This window comes from Schistocerca nitens, chromosome 5 (genome assembly GCF_023898315.1).
Source record: "Schistocerca nitens isolate TAMUIC-IGC-003100 chromosome 5, iqSchNite1.1, whole genome shotgun sequence".
NCBI classification, from domain to species: domain Eukaryota; kingdom Metazoa; phylum Arthropoda; class Insecta; order Orthoptera; family Acrididae; genus Schistocerca; species Schistocerca nitens.
The window spans coordinates 204,377,650-204,399,070 of NC_064618.1; the positions used below are offsets into that span (position 1 = coordinate 204,377,650).

Here is a 21,421-nt window from a genome sequence, read left to right on the forward strand (position 1 = left end):
TGTGTCCATGCCAGGTCGAGTTGTTACACCACCGGGCAAAAGGATGTCCGACGGGGTATTAAGAGGAGTCCCATCACTGTTGTCATCTCAGTGTAATTTCTAAATGTTGTACCGTGCATTGTGTGTGTAATTTACAATACCCCTGTCCTAATGAATATCAGGTTAAATTTGAGTGAGTGCCTGATGGCTCACATGTAGCAAGATTATACTGATCTCATGTTTCTATCTTCACTGATGTAGAAGTTGCAGTATTGTAAAATCAGATGAATTTTTATGCAGCATCCTGTAGAGTTATTCCTAGTAAACTCACTTCAGCACTACCTCCTTATAGCTGTCAAAGGTAACTAGAGACGTAAGAAAATAACAGTACATGAAAAAGGATTTATTTCTGAGTATTTAGTCCGTACCGTTTAGTAAGTACATAATACGTTTCAAAGACATTCCAAATACGGAATTTAGTTTAACGCTCATCGGTGGAGTGCAGCCCGTGGTTCAGGTACGGTACGGCTCCGCAGAGCATGTTTCGTGAAAGTGGCTGCCGCCGTGGGCAGGAAGTCCGCCCACTGTGTCAGCCGGCGCCGGAGCCGCGGCGGCCGCCGCTGTGCTTTCTGACAGCTGCGGGGGCGGTGGGCGGCGCCAGCAGCTCCACAGCCGCCGCGGAGTCGCCGCCGGTGTAGCGCCGGGGAGGCCGGCAGAGGAAGCGCACGGGCGGCGACAGCAGCGCCGGGTCCACGTCTGAGGGGCGGCGCGCGCCCGTGCAGAAGCTGACCGCCAGCCCCACCGCGATGGCGGCGATCGCGCCCAACAGCGTGTAGTACATGTACGAGATCTGGAACAGCAGCGGCGCCTCCACCGGCGCCGCCTTCGGCCTGCAACAGGTGTGTGTCTGTCAGCGGCGCAGTTCCGGGAGGATAGCGTCGAGCAACAAAGTAATTTGGCCCGCAACTGCGCTGACTGCGCGGCAGGGTAGGGGACAATGGCAGTAGGAGCAGAGCTCCTTTGTGAGCACCCACTGCGCCCCACGGGGTGCAATTCGAATCCTCTGCACAAATGTATATCTCGCTTACATCTACATAACTTCTTCACAAGTGTTTGACATAGGGTTCATATGACATCTTTCAGACTATTTATCGAATATCTTGAATTCTGAATTTACTTAATTTATTACGATGGTCTGTTCTCCCTATGTAGATGGGAATCAACAAAATGTCTGGCCATTTGGAGGAGAAAGCTGGTGATCAAAAAACGTCTTGCCACAACGGTAAAGCCGTTTTTTCAATCATTGCCACACTAACTCGCTAACACATCCGTGATCTGTCTCATTAGCTAAGAGGCTGCCATTCTTCGAACGTTTTCGATGTCCTAAATCAATCCTGTCCGTTAAGGATCTCACACCATACAGTAGTATTCCATAAGAGGACAATGAGTGCAGTCTCTTTAGCAGACTTCTAGCACCTTTAAGTGTTCAGTCAATAAACTGCTCACGTTAGACACACACTGCATACAAAGCCTCCTCTTCCCCCATCTCTGACTGTCAATCTCTTTCTCCCACTCTCTCTCTGTCCAGCATCTCCTCCTTAGCCTCTCTCACTACTGCCCCCCCCCCCCCACGCCTTACCTATCTGTCCATCCCCTCCTCAACTCTCTCTGGCAGTCACCTGCCCTCTTCCTCTTTGTCTCTTTCTGCCTCTACCCTTTTTGTTCACTTCTACCCTCTCCATATTTTCCTGCCACCTTCTCTCCATCCATCTCCTCCTGACACCCCCCTCCCTGTCCATTGCCTCCTGCCGCCTGTCATCTCCTCCTCCCCACTTTTCACGATTCATCCCCTGCCCCCTTTCTCTGTCCATCTCCTCCTGCTCCCTCTCACCACCCACCTCTACCTCTCCATCATTTCTGCTCATATACTCCTCCTTCCACCTCTGTCTCCATCATCTTCTCCACCCTCTCAGCCCATCCTCTCCTCCACCTCAGCCCATCTCCTCCTCCACCTCTCTGTCCATCTCCTGTTCCCCATATCGATTTCCTTCTGCCCATCATTTTGTCTACTTCCCCTCTCATTTTTCATCTCCTGCTCCCCACCTCTCTGTGTCCAACTGATCTGGCATCCTCTCTCCATATTCATTCCATCCTACCCTCTTTCTGTTTATCCCCTCCTCTGGTCATGTCAACCTACCCCCAGCCATGCCCATCGACATTTGTGGCCCCCGAAAAACGTGTTGGTAAACCAGGCCAGTATTACTTCCACAACACACTTGTTGCACAGGGCACCCTACACACTGTTCTTTGTACATATCTCTATTTGTAGGCCAGCAAGGAGTTTCAAATCTATGCACTGCTGATACTAATGAAGTGTGGTTTTTGGGTGCAAAGTTTGTTTGAAATCGATCCATGAGTTTCGGAGGAGATGCTGGACACACTTGCACGACTGCGCGCACACACACACACACACACACACACACACACACACACGTATACATGCAAACAGACATATAGGGTGTTAGAAAAAAGTATCGAATACTTTGATCGGTGGTAGTACCCATTGAAACAAGATAAATAAGTTCAGTAAACATCGGTCCGGAAACGTATACTCTCTGTGACAAACACGTGTTGAGAGGAGGTGTTCAACGTGGCGTCCATTCATCAGAGTTCAACCCTCTGCCTTTAAGCGTACGGAATGATGCACCCTTTGGAAGTATACCCGATTGTTATACCTCCTGGCATCCACTGAAGACGCGACACTGTAGTGTCCATACTTCAGTGATTGGCATTTGTGTACTAGTTCTCTCAAATGGTGATTGAGGTCCGGGGGACGAGCAGGGCAACGTTTGGGGCTCCCCTGAACAACCCAGCGGCCCTCAGATGTCTGCGTCAGATGGTCGTGTACACTTTCACGAGAGTGTGCTGGTGTGCTATCATGCATGAACCATATTTGTATTCGTTGCTGCAATGGCACAGCCTCCACAAAAGTAGGCAATACTTTAATGTTGTTGTTGTTGTTGTGGTCCTCAGTCCTGAGACTGGTTTGATGCAGCTCTCCATGCTACTCTATCCTGTGCAAGCTTCTTCATCTTCCAGTACCTACTGCAACCTACATCCTTCTGAATCTGCTTAGTGTATTCATCTCTTGGTCTCCCTCTACGATTTTTACCCTCCACGCTGCCCTCCAATGCTAAATTTGTGATCCCTTGATGCCTCAAAACATGTCCTACCAACCGATCCCTTCTTCTAGTCAAGTTGTGCCACAAACTTCTCTTCTCCCCAATCCGATTCAATACCTCCTCATTAGTTACGTGATCTACCCACCTTATCTTCAGCATTCTTCTGTAGCACCACATTTCGAAATCTTCTATTCTCTTCTTGTCCAAACTGGTTATCGTCCATGTTTCACTTCCATACATGGCTACACTCCATGCAAATACTTTCAGAAACGACTTCCTGACACTTACATCTATACTCGATGTTAACAAATTTCTCTTCTTCAGAAACGATTTCCTTGCCATTGCCAGTCTATATTTTATATCCTCTCTACTTCGACCATCATCAGTTATTTTACTCCCTAAATAGCAAAACTCCTTTACTACTTTAAGTGTCTCATTTCCTAATCTAATCCCCTCAGCATCACCCGATTTAATTTGACTACATTCCATTACCCTCGTTTTGCTTTTGTTGTTCCATTCCGTTCAACTGCTCTTCCAAGTCCTTTGCTGTCTCTGACAGAATTACAATGTCATCGGCGAACCTCAGAGTTTTTACTTCTTCTCCATGAATTTTAATACCTACTCCGAATTTTTCTTTTGTTTCCTTTACTGCTTGCTCAATATACAGATTGAATAACATCGGGGAGAGGCTACAACCCTGTCTCACTCCTTTCCCAACCATTGCTTCCCTTTCATGCCCCTCGACTCTTATAACTGCCATCTGGTTTCTGTACAAATTGTAAATAGCCTTTCGCTCCCTGTATTTTATCCCTGCCACCTTCAGAATTCGAAAGAGAGTATTCCAGTTAACGTTGTCAAAAGCTTTCTCTAAGTCTACAAATGCTAGAAACGTAGGTTTGCCTTTTCTTAATCTTTCTTCTAAGATAAGTCGTAAGGTTAGTATTGCCTCACGTGTTCCAACATTTCTACGGAATCCAAACTGGTCTTCCCCGAGGTCCGCTTCTACCAGTTTTTCCATTCGTCTGTAAAGAGTTCGCGTTAGTATTTTGCAGCTGTGACTTATTAAACTGATAGATCGGTAATTTTCACATGTGTCAACACCTGCTTTCTTTGGGATTGGAATTATGATATTCTTCTTGAAGTCTGTGGGTATTTCGCCTGTCTCATACATCTTGCTCACCAGATGGTAGAGTTTTGTCATGATTGGCTCTCCGAAGGCCATCAGTAGTTCTAATGGAATGTTGTCTACTCCCGTGGCCTTGTTTAGATTCAGGTCTTTCAGTGCTCTGTCAAACTCTTCACGCAGTATCTTATCTCCCATTTTATCTTCATCTACATCCTCTTCCATTTCCATAATATTGTCCTCAAGTACATCGCCCTTGTATAAAACCTCTATATACTCCTTCCACCTTTCTGGCTTCCCTTCTTTGCTTAGAACTGGGTTGCCATCTGAGCTCTTGATATTCATACAAGTGGTTCTCTTCTCTCCAAAGGTCTCTTTAATTTTCCTGTAGGCAGTATCTATCTTACCCCTAGTGAGACAGGCCTCTACATCCTTACATTTGTCCTCTAGCCATCCCTGCTTAGCCATTTTGCACTTCCTATCGATCTCATTTTTGAGACGTTTGTATTCCTTTTTGCCTGCTTCATTTACTGCATTTTTATATTTTCTCCTTTCATCAATTAAATTCAATATTTCTTCTGTTACCCAAGGATTTCTATTTGCCCTCGTCTTTTTACCTACTTGATCCTCTGCTGCCTTCACTACTTCATCCCTCAGAGCTACCCATTCTTCTTCTACTGTATTTCTTTCCCCCATTCCTGTCAATTGTTCCCTTATGCTCTCCCTGAAACTCTCTACAACTTCTGGTTCTTTCAGTTTATCCAGGTCCCATCTCCTTAAATTCTCACCTTTTTGCAGTTTCTTCAGTTTCAATCTGCAGTTCATAACCAATAGATTGTGGTCAGAATCCACATCTGCCCCTGGAAATGTCTTACAATTTAAAACCTGGTTCCTAAATCTCTGTCTTACCATTATATAATCTATCTGATACCTTTTAGTATCTCCAGGATTCTTCCAGGTATACAACATTAATGAGGAAGACCAAACAATGCGCCCCAGTTAACCTTTGTAGGAGCACACATCACCCTATTAATATATCGCCAAGTACGTTTTGATGCCTTCTTTCCAGAACTGCTAGAGGATTTACACCTGCCCATACATGCTAATTATGGAAATTCACAACACCATCCGTTGTGGACCCTGCCTTATCGGTAAATGAAATCTTGGATGTGAACAGTGGATCTGCGGTACACTTCTGCAACAGCCACAGCACGGGCGCCTACCATGATGATCCTGTTGCCTTAGGGCCCGAAAGCGCTGTAGGTGATGTGGGTACAGCAACTTTTGTATGAAGTATCCCCGAGATAAGATTGTGTGACACGCCTTCTGCTGCTGCTAATCTCTTCAAGGGTCTCAACAGTTTCTTCCACTGGCGTAGCACGCGCTCCTCCATGTCAGGCGTGTGGCGTTCATGGGGCCTTTCAGTGTCAGTCTTCCGGTGTGCAAAGGTACCTGTGTCCCTCACACGTTGGAAAAACTCACCGAACAGCTTATCAGAGGGCACTCTGTGCTGTCGACATTTTTTCAGCGTAGGAGGCACGGCCTCACAGCGTACATCCATTTTCTAAACCATAGCAGAATATCATATCCGGCATGCCATTGCTAACAAACGGTGAAAGAGAAAATGTAAATTTACTGCACAATTTGTACGTACAAGTAGTGCAATAACAGTAAACACTTAACTGAATTCGTGTATTGAATCATACATATCCAGGGTTGACAGTCTGTACAACAGGACACACAAATACGATGAAAACTAACGTAGACTGCAACACGACTTGAAATACACAACTGACTGAAGATCACCTAATGGCAGATAGAGTACTGTAAGTAAGACATCATAAAAGCCTGCCGACACATTTGTCGGGGCGTGAAAGCAGCGACTGTGTTACTGTGCTAACATCCGCAACCAAATGTCGCGCAGTCCTTCCTATAAACACTTGTTTATCTCGATAAGCGTTTCCGGATCCATGTTCATTGGGCTTATTTTTCTTGGTTTGCTGAGTACTACCACCTCTCAGAGCATTCTACGCTTTTCTTTGAATTCCTGGGACAGATGACTGTTGCTAAAAGGAACCTCAGTAAATTAAATTTAGGGATAGAGAGAAATAGGGGCCAGATCTCTTCAAGAAACCTAAATGAAGTGAAGGTATGACGAGTTTCCTACATTTCTTCAGAACACAAATTGGGCTCACATTTGGTGGGTAGGCCCAAAGCTTCATGTTGCGAAAAACTGAATGGAAAGACAATAGCCGGCCGCGGTGGTCTCGCGGTTCTAGGCGCGCAGTCCGGAACCGTGCGACTGCTACGGTCGCAGGTTCGAATCCTGCCTTGGGCATGGATGTGTGTGATGTCCTTAGGTTAGTTATGTTTAAGTAGTTCTAAGTTCTAGGGGACTGATGACCACAGCAGTTGAGTCCCATAGTGCTCAGAGCCATTTGAACCATTTGAAAGACAATATGTAAATACCTGCACCCATCAGGACATGAGACCCGACCGTAGTCGCGAAAAAACTAAATTCATGTTACTGTATCAAACGTCTCTGTGCAGACCACTCATCTTATGACTTGGTTATGAAGTGAAGTATCTAGCAGCATTGAATGTTGTAATGTGGGATCTTTACCTTGGGGTTGTGCTGGTGACCAAACCAGCTGTGACGTTGGCCGCACAGCCATCTGTAGTGGTGGGCAGCCATGGGTAGACTATGGTGCCTGTGGCCATAGCGTTCTGCGCTCCCACCAGGATCACCGACACCAGCACCATGCTAGCCAGGCCTCCGGCGATAGCGCCCTGTACACGCATGTGGTACTTAGAAAGTGCGGTAATAATGTAACAGATAGACGGCTAAACATAGTACTGAACATATTTTGTCGATTGAAACACTTTTCAATTTCAATAGTTCTTCCTAAGTACCTACATGACCACGTTATAGCTTGAAACACGTTTTCACATTTGGCAAAACTCTAATTCGCCAGAGTGGTTTCTGTAAATTCGAAAAAAGACTGCAACAAATGGAAACTGAACATCATCTCTTAAAAATAAAATTAAATGATATGTTGGAACATGTGAGGCAATACTAACCTTTCGACTTATCTTAGAAGAAAGATTAAGAAAAGGCAAACCTACGTTCCTAGCATTTGTAGACTTAGAGAAAGCTTTTGACACCGTTAACTGGAATACTCTCTTTCAAATTCTGAAGGTGGCAGGGGTAAAATACAGGGAGCGAAAGGCTATTTACAATTTGTACAGAAACCAGATGGCAGTTATAAGAGTCGAGGGGCATGAAAGGGAAGCAGTGGTTGGGAAAGGAGTGAGACAGGGTTGTAGCCTCTCCCCGATGTTATTCAGTCTGTATATTGAGCAAGCAGTAAAGGAAACAAAAGAAAAATTCGGAGTAGGTATTAAAATTCATGGAGAAGAAATAAAAACTTTGAGGTTTGCTGATGACATTGTAATTCTGTCAGAGACAGCAAAGGACTTGAAAGAGCAGTTGAACGGAATGGACAGTGTCTTGAAAAGAGGATACAAGATGAACATCAACAAAAGCAAAACGAGGATAATGGAATGTAGTGAAATTAAATCGGGTGATGCTGAGGGGATTAGATTAGGAAATGAGACACTTAAAGTAGTAAAGGAGTTTTGCTATTTAGGTAGCAAAATAACTGATGATGGTCAAAGTAGAGAGGATATAATATGTAGACTGGCAATGGCAAGGAAATCGTTTCTGAAGAAAAGAAATTTGTTAACATCGAGTATAGATTTAAGTGTCAGGAAGTCGTTTCTGAAAGTATTTGTATGGAGTGTAGCCATGTATGGAAGTGAAACATGGACGATAACCAGTTTGGACAAGAAGAGAATAGAAGCTTTCGAAATGTGGTGCTACAGAAGAATGCTGAAGATAAGGTGGGTAGATCACGTAACTAATGAGGAGGTATTGAATAGGATTGGGGAGAAGAGAAGTTTGTGGCACAACTTGACTAGAAGAAGGGATCGGTTGGTAGGACATGTTTTGAGGCATCAAGGGATCACAAATTTAGCATTGTAGGGCAGCGTGGAGGGTAAAAATCGTAGAGGGAGACCAAGAGATGAATACACTAAGCAGATTCAGAAGGATGTAGATTGCAGTAGGTACTGGGAGATGAAGAAGCTTGCACAGGATAGAGTAGCATGGAGAGCTGCATAAAACCAGTCTCAGGACTGAAGACCACATCAACAACATGTTAAACTCTTATTACAGAACTGGCTAGAGGTGAAAGTCTGGATACGATAGTCTCTCCTGCTCCTCTAAAACCATCAAGTTACTGATATTTGGAGGGGCATATAAATCTAAACATAACAAAAGGAAACAACTTTGGGTTCGGTTTACGAAAAACGCTTCGCTGCTTGCCCTGTTCGTATAAATAGTCTCACTTGTTATGAAGAATAATGACTATAGGCGTAAAACATTCGGATCTGATGGTAGCACATGCAGTCTTTCTGGTGACAACGAAAACACAGCGTCAAGTATCAGAACAATCCGCAAAAGTGGGTTGTCTCGGGTACTGGAATCGCCACTCAAGGAGTTTTTATACGGAATGCATCAGTTGCAGCTATAAAATATAGACGATCCTAATGTGTTCTTGTATTAATGAGCGGAGTGAAACATAACCAGCAAGTCAGTTACTTGCAAAGTACCACCAGTTATCATCAATTATAACGTTTATAATAAATATAGAATATATTTAATACGAAAAATGGGTGACTTTAGAAGGCATATAACAGCGAACGTTTTTCTTACGTCAAAATACATGCACCACTGGTTGTCGACACATGAACATTGTAGAAGTCATAGTCTGAAAGACGCAGTAAAACATGAGTGTACAGCATACTACACGTTGCGGTTTTCAAGCTACTGTGGCACAGAATGCTAATAAGAAATCATGGATAAAAATATGTAAATGTATTATGGTGTAACAAGTCAAGACAAAAGATAGATAGCCAGCATCTCGTGGTCGTGCGGTAGCGTTCTCGCTTCCCACGCCCGGGTTTCCGGGTTCGATTCCCGGCGGGGTCAGGGATTTTCTCTGCCTCGTGATGGCTGGGTGTTGTGTGCTGTCCTTAGGTTAGTTAGGTTTAAGTAGCTCTAAGTTCTAGGGGACTTATGACCACAGCAGTTGAGTCCCATAGTGCTCAGAGCCATTTGAACCAAAAGATAGATAGTGCAGGTCCTTAATCTAGGTTTTGAAACCATAACAGCCAATGAATTTGAGCTAGCTTGTCTTGTTTAACACGAAACCTGGAAAGAACAGAGCAGGCGTAGAAACAGGAGACTTCTCCTGTCTAGGGAAGAACATTATACAGATGGTGGCGAAGAAATGAAGGAATGAAGGTATTAACTCTAGCTAGCGAAGACGTCGTTCCTCAATGAAATCGCTCTACTGCTACCAGATTAAAAGTTATGTGTGGAGCATCTTAAATGGAGATTCAATGAGAGCATTTGAAATTTAGTGCTATCGCACATTATCTAAAACAGATCTACTGGTGTATAGAAGCAAGCACCACGCTAGCTTGCGAGACAAGGATGTGGGCTACACCTGGACCATTGAATCCGTACAGCGTAATATTGACCGTGGGATAGTGCACCGGCTAGCTTGAGTGTGGGTTTTAGACGATTTACAACGCTCGTTTAGCCACATGCCGTGCTAGTCCCAAGTTCTACCTCAGGGAATACGATATACAGACGGTTAAAAGACGATAACACACAGAACAATTTTTCCACGGTTCACGCGGCTTAACTGTCGTAGATACAATATGTGATCAAAATATCCAGACACCCCCCAAAACATACGTTTTTCATATCAGGTGCATTGTGCTGCCACCTGCAGTCAGGTACTCCATAACAGCGACCTCAGTAGTCATTAGACATCGTGAGAGAGCAGAATGGGGCGCTCCGCCGAACTCACGGGTCAGGTGATTGGGTGTCACATTCGTCATACGCCTTTACGCGAGATTTCCATACTCCTAAAGATCCCTAGGTCCTCTGTTTCCGATATGATAGTGAAGTGGAAACGCGAAGGGACACGTACAGCACAAAAGCGTACAGGCCGACCTCATCTGTTGACTGACAGAGACCGCAGACACTTGAAGACTTGAAGAGGGACATAATATGTAATAAGCAGACATCTATCCAAACCATCACACAGGAATTCAAAACTGCATCAGGATCCACTGCAAGTACTATTACAGTTAAGTGGGAGGTGAGAAAACTTGTATTTCATGGTCGAGCAGCCGCTCATAAGCCACAAATATCGCCGGTAAATGCGAAACGACGCCTCGCCTGGTGTAAGGAGCGTAAACATTGGACGATGGAAGGTGAACGTCATCTGCTAGCGTGTGTAGTGTCAACAGTAAAATTCGGAGGCGGTGGTGTTACGATGTGGTTGCGTTTTTCATGGAGGGGGCTTGCATCCCTTGTTGTTTTGCGTGGCATTATCACAGCACAGTCCCACATTGATGTTTTAAGCACCTTCTTGCTTCTCACTATTGAAGAGAAAATCAGGGATGGCGATTGCATCTTTCAACACGATCGAGCATCGGTTCATAATGCAAGGTCTTTGGCGAAATGGTTACACGACAATAACATCCCTGTAATAGACTGGTCTTTGCAGAGTCCTGACCTGAATGCTATAGAACACTGATGAGATATTTTGGAACGCCAATTTCGTGCCAGACCTTAGCGACCGACATCGGACCTCTCCTCAGTGAACCACTTCGTGAAGAATGGGCTGCCATTCCCCAAGAAACCTTCCAGCACCTGATTGAAAGTATGCTTGCGAGAGTGGAAGCAGTCATCGAGGTTAAGTGTGAACCATCAACACATTGAACTCCAGCTTTACCGATGGAGGGTGCCACGAAATTCTAAGTCATTTTCTGCCAGGCGTCCGGATACTTTTGATCACATAATGTATTTGGACGACAGTGACATTGACGGGGCAAAATTTAATAAAACAAAATTTGTCAAATCCAGAAAGTAGATTCTACATTAGCCGGGATAGACTGTGGGGTAAAGGAAAATGAACGAAAGAAGATTGTTAAAAATTAAGAGAAGAGGTAAGGTGCAAACTGAGGAACTAGAAAGAGTAAGTGGAGGATGAATTCAATGAGAGACCCCTACAGCCAAAAGTGAAAGTTGGGTAGGACCTTCTGTCTGCTACGACACCCAAGAGCAAATAACTTTCTGGCATAAGACGTAGGACATCGGCAGCGTAAAAGGGCAAGTCAGAGTGTTGGACACGCCAAATAGGTTATAGAGAATTTCGTACATATTCGTTGTAATTAAGAAGAGATGAAAATATGAGCCCAAGGTAGGAAAAAATGGTGGCTTAGGGTTGAGTTAGAAGTAGTTATCAGCCACCGAGATTTGTTATTTCGTCCTCCAGCAACGAACACTGCAGGTATCGGTAACATTTTCATAGCGCTCTCGCGCCTCCGAAATCATTCTGTGACCAAACATATCGCCTGTATTTGAATTTTCTTTATCTCTTCTCTTAACTCTGCTGAGGATACCGAGCTAAAGTGCAATACTGAACAATCGTTCGAATAAGAAAAAAAAAAAAAAAAAAAACATCTTTCGCAGATGAGCTACATTTCCTTAAGATTCTCACAGTGGGTCTTGTTGTGGTGTCAGCATTCGCTAACATTTGTTTTAAGTGGTCGTTCTACCGTAGGTAGCTCCTGATGATTACTTTAAGCTATTTTAGGTAATTACTGTTAGTTAGTTTCGTGTTCCAAGGATCACTTGGACGATAAATCCTAACGATGTTAAACGAGTCGCTTTGTATTTACATCAAAATTTATTTTGTGAATAAGATCACACATATTACAGTGATAGTAATGCTTCTACGGAACAGAATCAGTCTTTGAGGAGAAGGTTTTTCATTGTTTTCAGATTTTACATTTTACGTTATGTAACACTGGGTAAGTGATCAAAATTTTGGTGGCAGCATTGTGGATCCCATTTTGTGCATAAGAGAACGATATGTGGCATGATAAATGTCATTTATTCATCTGGTATTGTAACTATGTACGTCATATTCCTTTTGAACTGTACAGAATTATTTACAACCAACGTCGTGAGGGAATAACTATACTGTGGAATAGTAGTCAAAATCCCTAACTCTTTAAACACATGTCTGCCTTGTCGTTGTGGGTGAGTACCACATATTAATCTCACAGAACATTTTTGAACAATGAATACTTTCTTTCTTCATCATGAGCTACCCCAAAATATTATCCGACATGACACTGCTGAACATTAAAAATATGTTAGCTTACTGATTCGTCTCTTTCCAAGATTTGCTGTGACTTTAAGTGTAAATGTGGCTGAACTAAGTTTTCTTCAGGCGTTCCAAAATGTACTTTTTCCAGTTTAAATTCTCACCAACACGGATACTAAAATTTTTTAAAGTTTCCAACCTATTTATTAAATTTTAAAATTAAGGTTGAGACCATTATTCTTTATCATTTCTTCTGTTGCAGTGCGGATGCTTGGATTCATTCCGATACTAAGGAAAGTTACTATGCTTGCTGTATTAAATGGAAGATTGTAACATATATGAGGAAAAATAGTTCACCTATGGCTGAGCCTTGGGGAACCCCTGATGAGATTTCTTCCCAGTCATAATAATGTCCTCTAAACACATTAGTTCAGCTACTAAGTATATCTTCCTGTGTTCTTTTGGTTAGACATACCGTTACCCATTGGTTGGCTTTACCGTCAATCCCACAAACCATCTATTTCTCTTGTAGAATACTGTGAGTCACACAGTCAAAAGCCTCAGATATTGCGCAGAAAATACAAACCGCCTCTATTTTATTATTTGGTGCTTGTAATATTTGGTGAATGAGCATGTAAGTGACGTTCTCAGTCGATCAGATACTGTACTAGAATATGTCCTTTCAAAAATTTAGAAAAACATCAATAGTGAAACATGTTGGTAGTTACAGACATCTCTCATATCCCCTTTCTTACGATGTAGCTTAACAACGGCACACAGTTGTCTCTCTAAATAAAATAATAATGCCTAACATTGCAGGTTTTCAAACAATATGAAATGAGGTGATGGGGTGGCCCCAACTACGCACTCACAGACTTAGAGTTGAAATATTGAATGCTTTGGCTGGTTTCGTTGTCTAGGGGCTGGAATGCGTAGCTGCCGCATTACAAGTCAAATACTGCTCCTCAGTCTCCAGTATGCAATATGAATATACACATGAATCAAATGGTCGAAATTTCCTGTCATTCGGCAATTGCGAATTATGAATGTAACATACACTCCTGGAAATGGAAAAAAGAACACATTGACACCGGTGTGTCAGACCCACCATACTTGCTCCGGACACTGCGAGAGGGCTGTACAAGCAATGATCACATGCACGGCACAGCGGACACACCAGGAACCGCGGTGTTGGCCGTCGAATGGCGCTAGCTGCGCAGCATTTGTGCACCGCCGCCGTCAGTGGCAGCCAGTTTGCCGTGGCATACGGAGCTCCATCGCAGTCTTTAACACTGGTAGCATGCCGCGACAGCGTGGACGTGAACCGTATGTGCAGTTGATGGACTTTGAGCGAGGGCGTATAGTGGGCATGCGGGAGGCCGGGTGGACGTACCGCCGAATTGCTCAACACGTGGGGCGTGAGGTCTCCACAGTACATCGATGTTGTCGCCAGTGGTCGGCGGAAGGTGCACGTGCCCGTCGACCTGGGACCAGACCACAGCGACCCACGGATGCACGCCAAGACCGTAGGATCCTACGCAGTGCCGTAGGGGACCGCACCGCCACTTCCCAGCAAATTAGGGACACTGTTGCTCCTGGGGTATCGGCGAGGACCATTCGCAACCGTCTCCATGAAGCTGGGCTACGGTCCCGCACACCGTTAGGCCGTCTTCCGCTCACGCCCCAACATCGTGCAGCCCGCCTCCAGTGGTGTCGCGACAGGCGTGAATGGAGGGACGAATGGAGACGTGTCGTCTTCAGCGATGAGAGTCGCTTCTGCCTTGGTGCCAATGATGGTCGTATGCGTGTTTGGCGCCGTGAAGGTGAGCGCCACAATCAGGACTGCATACGACCGAGGCACACAGGGCCAACACACCGCATCATGGTGTGGGGAGCGATCTCCTACACTGGCCGTACACCACTGGTGATCGTCGAGGGGACACTGAATAGTGCACGGTACATCCAAACCGTCATCGAACCCATCGTTGTAACATTCCTAGACCGGCAAGGGAACTTGCTGTTCCAACAGGACAATGCACGTCCGCATGTATCCCGTGCCACCCAACGTGCTCTAGAAGGTGTAAGTCAACTACCCTGGCCAGCAATATCTCCGGATCTGTCCCCCATTGAGCATGTTTGGGACTTGATGAATCGTCGTCTCACGCGGTCTGCACGTCCAGCACGAACGCTGGTCCAACTGAGGCGCCAGGTGGAAATGGCATGGCAAGCCGTTCCACAGGACTACATCCAGCATCTCTACGATCGTCTCCATGGGAGAATAGCAGCCTGCATTGCTGCGAAAGGTGGGTATACACTGTACTAGTGCCGACATTGTGCATGCTCTGTTGCCTGTGTCTATGTGCCTGTGGTTCTGTCAGTGTGATCATGTGATGTATCTGACCCCAGGAATGTGTCAATAAAGTTTCCCCTTCCTGGGACAATGAATTCACGGTGTTCTTATTTCAATTTCCAGGAGTGTATAAATTTATAAATGAAAGATAGCAATTAAATAAAATCTGCAGGTACTATCTTAACGACTTTAAATGATGAGTACGATAGTATAAGTACTTTTGAGAATGCAGTATATTTATGCAAAACACTTATTGGTGTCGATGGTCCAGCAATTACATAAAATATAAGTTGAATAACAGGGAAACAACAGATTCCTACTGCACGTAATTAGTTATGAACGTCACCATAGCTCGCGAGATATTCACTTCCAAACGCATACTACGTCTTCACTGTAGAAACCTCGGAAATCTCACAAGTTCGCACTCCGAATTATTTCTATCTCTCGCGACCACGCACAAACCACTCCACACTCCAAGTCTCTCTCGCCACCGTGCGTCCCTCGCGCCGTACTGTCCCCCGACTCTCCCGTGTCCTCTCCCGAACTCCTTTGTCCTCTCTCGAAACAATGCTCTTCTCCCACTTCCAATCCAGTCTCCCCATTCACGAGCGCTGTGATTGGCTAGTGTGCCCCCACCATGTCTCAAAGCCAACGCGTACTCACAAACGTATTAAAACACATTCGAAATACTGGATTGACATTAAATGAGTTGAAATTAAATAAATATTCCTACGGCTGGACCATAAACAAGCTCTAACACACATTATTAAATACATAAACAAATTAAATAAAAATATATCAAGGGAATAGCAACAAAAGGTAGGCCAGTAGTTTAATGTCTCTGTGCTTTCTAAAACACAGTAAATATTTAACCAATTTCTTCATGAACAGCATATACTACTGAATCACAATACAGAATCCCAAAAACATGGTAGTGAAAGTAATTAATTTGTCTTTTACGTAAAAATTTTGGAAGCAGCAGTAGTATTATGTCAAGGATGTTCGAGCTGTTTGTTGTGTTGTGGATTTCGTATTGTTTAGGTGTTATCAGGAAATTAACTTACAAACAGTATGTAGAAAGCTGAAACAAAGTGCCGTTTCTTAAATGTGCAGAGATGTACAGCGAACTCTGAAATCGATTTTGCAAGCAGGACATCTGTGCCCAAAACGAGACAGTATTAACTTGACGACAAAACGGATATATGTAAAACAACATTTATAAGACGTTTAACTTAAATTCATGACCAATGTAACCTTTTTCTTTTATTTATTATCAAGGAAACGACAAAATATGACACAAACTAAATTACAGAACGTTGCTGCGAGAATTGTGAACCAAAAACAACTTTTGCTAATCCTAATTTTATCAAAGTAAAATAAGAGAAAAGTCAGAAGCGTTTCGGTGATGCTCAAACGGCACCTGTTGAAAACGCTGCAAGAGAAACTTTTTGCATCAGGGATCAGCAGTCGCTCAACATCATACTCCCCCCGACACGTATCTTGCAATGTCAAATATACAGTAACTCGTGCGTTGGTTAATTAACAGGCCAGATCGGTAATGAACATCTGAGTTATGGTACGTCTGCTAAAAGTGACTTTCTTTATACATTTTTTCGATTTCATTCTGCAACTCGATTTGTTCTTTATATAAGGTTATGAAATATTTTCGGAACATGGTGCACCAAAATTGCAGTGGATAACATAACTACACCATCATCTGCTCTCAAAGACTTCATAATCTTGCTACTAGTGCGGTCTATATATAAACCATCTTCTGTTACTGGTCACAAAATCCGTTATTGCATTTTGCTTTCTGATGCATTACGTATAGTTGCCTTAATACTAAATAGGTGGACACCAGTGTCGTTATTACACGTCTCTTTCTACTAGCGTTAAATGGGCAAGTCCCAGAAAAGTCACAGGTTAATAAATAAATGTACTGCAGCTATTCGTAATGGTTTCACGTTCTTTCAAACGGCCAGACTTACCACTATTGCGCATTTAAATACGTGAATAAGATCGTAACGAAGACGCTGCAAAGTATTTTCGTTATTTGTGTCCGATTCCATTACAATACTAAGTAAAAATCTCACCTGGTAGAATGGCATGTTACGTAGAGCAGCAGTGAACTAGCTTGCAGTTAAGCGATAGGGAGCATGTAGTTATACTGGAGAAAGCAGGAGGGAGTATTGTAAACGATGTGTGCCAGAGACTCACCTTTCCGTTGGCCCAGGGGAACAGCATACCCAGGGTAAAAACCCCGAGGAGTGCACCGCAAGTCACGCCTGCGATGCTATAGCCCAGCTGCAACACAAAATAGGGTCGTCAAGTAACAGTACCGGACAAGCAGACTGGCAGGTGGCCGTGGCCGTGGAAGCTTACTGTATGTTATTATGGATGGATAATAAAGTTATATAGCACGTTCTACACTACCTATATAGCAGATGAGCTGAGAGTATTCAAAAGGAGGGATTATAGTATCAAATGCGGCTGTTTACAGCAGGCCACCCTGATCCTGAGTCAGCCTTTAGTACCTAAATATAATTTTGCTAATTTAGTTTTCGTCGTATATAGAGCGAGGCACCTATGACAGGTCATCCAAAATATGCGCAACGATTAAATACAGGGTGATTCAAAAAGAATACCACAACTTTAGGAATTTAAAACTCTGCAACGACAAAAGGCAGAGCTAAGCACTATCTGTCGGCGAATTAAGGGATCTATAAAGTTTCATTTAGTTGTACATCTGTTCGCTTGAGGCTCTGTTGACTAGGCGTCAGCGTCAGTTGATGCTAAGATGGCGACCGCTCAACAGAAAGCTTTTTCTGTTATTGAGTACGGCAGAAGTGAATCGACGACAGTTGTTCAGCGTGCATTTCGAACGAAGTATGGTGTTAAACCTCCTGACAGGTGGTGTATTAAACGTTGGTATAAACAGTTTACAGAGAATGGGTGTTTGTGCAAAGGGAAAAGTTCTGGACGGCCGAGAACGAGTGATGAAAATGTAGCACGCATCCAGCAAGCATTTGTTCGCAGCCCAGGAAAATCGACTCGCAGAGCTAGCAGAGAGCTGCAAATTCCACAATCAACTGTATGGAGAGTCCTACGAAAAAGGTTAGTTATGAAACCTGAACGTCAACTACCCGAGGCGATGGATCGGCCGCCAGGCAGCCCGTGACAGAGCACTTCATCACTGGCCTCCCAGAAGCCCTGATCTTACCCCCTGCGATTTTTTCTTATGGGGGTATATTAAGGCTATGGTGTTTCGGCCACCTTTCCCAGCCACCATTGATGATTTGAAACGAGAAATAACAGCAGCTATCCAAACTGTTACGCCTGATATGCTACAGAGAGTGTGGAACGAGTTGGAGTATCGGGTTGATATTGCTCGTGTGTCTGGAGGGGGCCATATTGAACATCTCTGAATGTGTTTTTGAGTGAAAAAAAAACCTTTTTAAATACTCTTTGTAATGATGTATAACAGAAGGTTATATTATGTTTCTTTCATTAAATACACATTTTTAAAGTTGTGGTATTCTTTTTGAATCACCCTGTATATCGTAGTGGGGAGGGGGCACTGTTCCTAAGTTATCGCAATCAATGTAGCGACTTTCCTGTCGTATGTAAGATATTTTTATAGCTGCCGAATTACTGCAACCCTACAGAGGGGTCCAAAAAAATGTATCCACTGTTTAAAAGTCCATAACTTGCAAGTTAATTGACGGAGTTGTCTAATTTTTGGTGAAAGTGTAGCTTAAAGTCCAACTTAAAGATATCACTGTAGGTGTTCGAAATGGTCACCATTAACATCCACACACAAACGATGCCGCCGAACTGCAGCACGAACTACTGATTGCAACGTGTTCAGTTGGATATTTGCACATGAATGTATGATGGATTCTCGAAGTTCATCGAATGTGCGTGCCTTTTGTCGATAAACGACGTCCTTTAGTGTGCCCCACAGGTAGAAGTCCAGAGGAGTTAGGTCTGGGGAACGTGATGGATACTCCACAGCACATCTACGGCCAATCCATCTTCCTGGTAGATTTTAATCGAGATACGCCCTAACAGGATTTTGGTAGTGGGCTGGGGCACCATCTTGTTGAAAGTAAACTCTTCCGTCTCCATGCAAGTCTCGGATGGCAGGTAAAATGGATGTCTGAAGCTTCTGAAGGTATACCTCACCGGTAAATGTGTCGTCAAAGAAGAATGGTCCAATCAAGCCCCGGTAAGACAATTCACACCACACATTTACTCCTGGTAAATTTACGGCTTTTTCTACGTGGACGTTCGGATTTTCGGCAGCCCAGTAGATGCAATTGTAGCGCTTTACTGTGCCGTTGAGTTTGAACTGTGCCTCATCTCTGCAAAATCTTCATCGTTGGGCACCATGTCAGTAAAGCACTCGCAGTACTCCATTCTACTATATGGGTCGCCCTCGTTCATTGCGTGTTGCAACCGTGGGATGTAGCACTTCCACTTTGCTGTCTTCAAAATTCGCCGAACACTTGAGCGACTCACTCCAGCTTTACGGGGACACTGTCTCACAGACTTGTGTGGTGAGCGAATGAATTGTTGTAACACACGACGGGAGTTAGCTGGACTTGTTACTGCTACAGGTCGTTCAGATTGTTGTGTACATCTTTAATACAGCCTTTGGCTTCAAATTTGTCTCGAATGCGACGAATCGTTAAATGTGTCGGTGGCTCTGTTTGATACTCATTTCGCCATTGCCGTTGAACCTCATTAATGTTTTCGTACTAAAAATACTACTTCAAAACTGACTTCCTTTCATCGAATGTAAGCCTTACGCCAGCCATGTTTACTCTAGTAACTAGGTGCATTTAAGAACAAAACACTGATATCTGGCGACTGTCATCTGACAATACAAAACAACGCAATACAACACTTGTGTGGCTATTGCCGGAACTACAAACTATTACACTACCAAAGATGACACAACTCCGTCAATTAGTTTGCCAGTTATGGACTTTTAAACAGTGGATAAATTTTTTTGGACCCCTCTGTATATTTATTTGTGTGGCTTTAAAATGAGTCTTCGAACAACGTAACTTGTGTAGAACTTAAATACACTCCTGGAAATTGAAATAAGAACACCGTGAATTCATTGTCCCAGGAAGGGGAAACTTTATTGACACATTCCTGGGGTCAGATATATCACATGATCACACTGACAGAACCACAGGCACATAGACACAGGCTACAGAGCATGCACAATGTCGGCACTAGTACAGTGTATATCCACCTTTCGCAGCAATGCAGGCTGCTATTCTCCCATGGAGACGATCGTAGAGATGCTGGATGTAGTCCTGTGGAACGGCTTGCCATGCCATTTCCACCTGGCGCCTCAGTTGGACCAGCGTTCGTGCTGGACGTGCAGACCGCGTGAGACGACGCTTCATCCAGTCCCAAACATGCTCAATGGGGGACAGATCCGGAGATCTTGCTGGCCAGGGTAGTTGACTTTCACCTTCTAGAGCACGTTGGGTGCCACGGGATACATGCGGACGTGCATTGTCCTGTTGGAACAGCAAGTTCCCTTGCCGGTCTAGGAATGGTAGAACGATGGGTTCGATGACGGTTTGGATGTACCGTGCACTATTCAGTGTCCCCTCGACGATCACCAGTGGTGTACGGCCAGTGTAGGAGATCGCTCCCCACACCATGATGCCGGGTGTTGGCCCTGTGTGCCTCGGTCGTATGCAGTCCTGATTGTGGCGCTCACCTGCACGGCGCCAAACACGCATACGACCATCATTGGCTCCAAGGCAGAAGCGACTCTCATCGCTGAAGACGACACGTCTCCATTCGTCCCTCCATTCACGCCTGTCGCGACACCACTGGAGGCGGGCTGCACGATGTTGGGGCGTGAGCGGAAGACGGCCTAACGGTGTGCGGGACCGTAGCCCAGCTTCATGGAGACGGTTGCGAATGGTCCTCGCCGATACCCCAGGAGCAACAGTGTCCCTAATTTGCTGGGAAGTGGCGGTGCGGTCCCCTACGGCACTGCGTAGGATCCTACGGTCTTGGCGTGCATCCGTGCGTCGCTGCGGTCCGGTCCCAGGTCGACGGGCACGTGCACCTTCCGCCGACAACTGGCGACAACATGGATGTACTGTGGAGACCTCACGCCCTACGTGTTGAGCAATTCGGCGGTACGTCCACCCGGCCTCCCGCATGCCCACTATACGCCCTCGCTCAAAGTCCGTCAACTGCACATACGGTTCACGTCCACGCTGTCGCGGCATGCTACCAGTGTTAAAGACTGCGATGGAGCTCCGTATGCCACGGCAAACTGGCTGACACTGACGGCGGCGGTGCAGAAATGCTGCGCAGCTAGCGCCATTCGACGGCCAACACCGCGGTTCCTGGTGTGTCAGCTGTGCCGTGCGTGTGATCATTGCTTGTACAGCCCTCTCGCAGTGTCCGGAGCACGTTTATGTGGGTCTGACACACCGGTGTCAATGTGTTCTTTTTTCCATTTCCAGGAGTGTAGTAGCAGAATAACAGC

General features: G+C 44.7%; 1 protein-coding gene across 2 annotated transcripts in view; it reads right to left on the bottom strand.

The window, feature by feature from the left end:
* Positions 1-386: 386 nt before the first annotated feature.
* The window catches only part of LOC126260855 (sodium-coupled monocarboxylate transporter 2-like), a 110,825-nt gene continuing 89,790 nt past the window's right edge, over positions 387-21,421 (bottom strand). For both annotated transcript variants that reach the window (XM_049958267.1, XM_049958266.1), the window contains exons 10-12: positions 17,107-17,193; positions 6,908-7,074; positions 387-869 (exon numbers count right to left, since the gene is read on the bottom strand). In XM_049958267.1, coding sequence (XP_049814224.1) covers positions 569-869; positions 6,908-7,074; positions 17,107-17,193 — 555 coding nt within the window. In that variant the 3' untranslated portion in view covers positions 387-568. The remainder of the gene's footprint in view (positions 870-6,907; positions 7,075-17,106; positions 17,194-21,421) is intronic.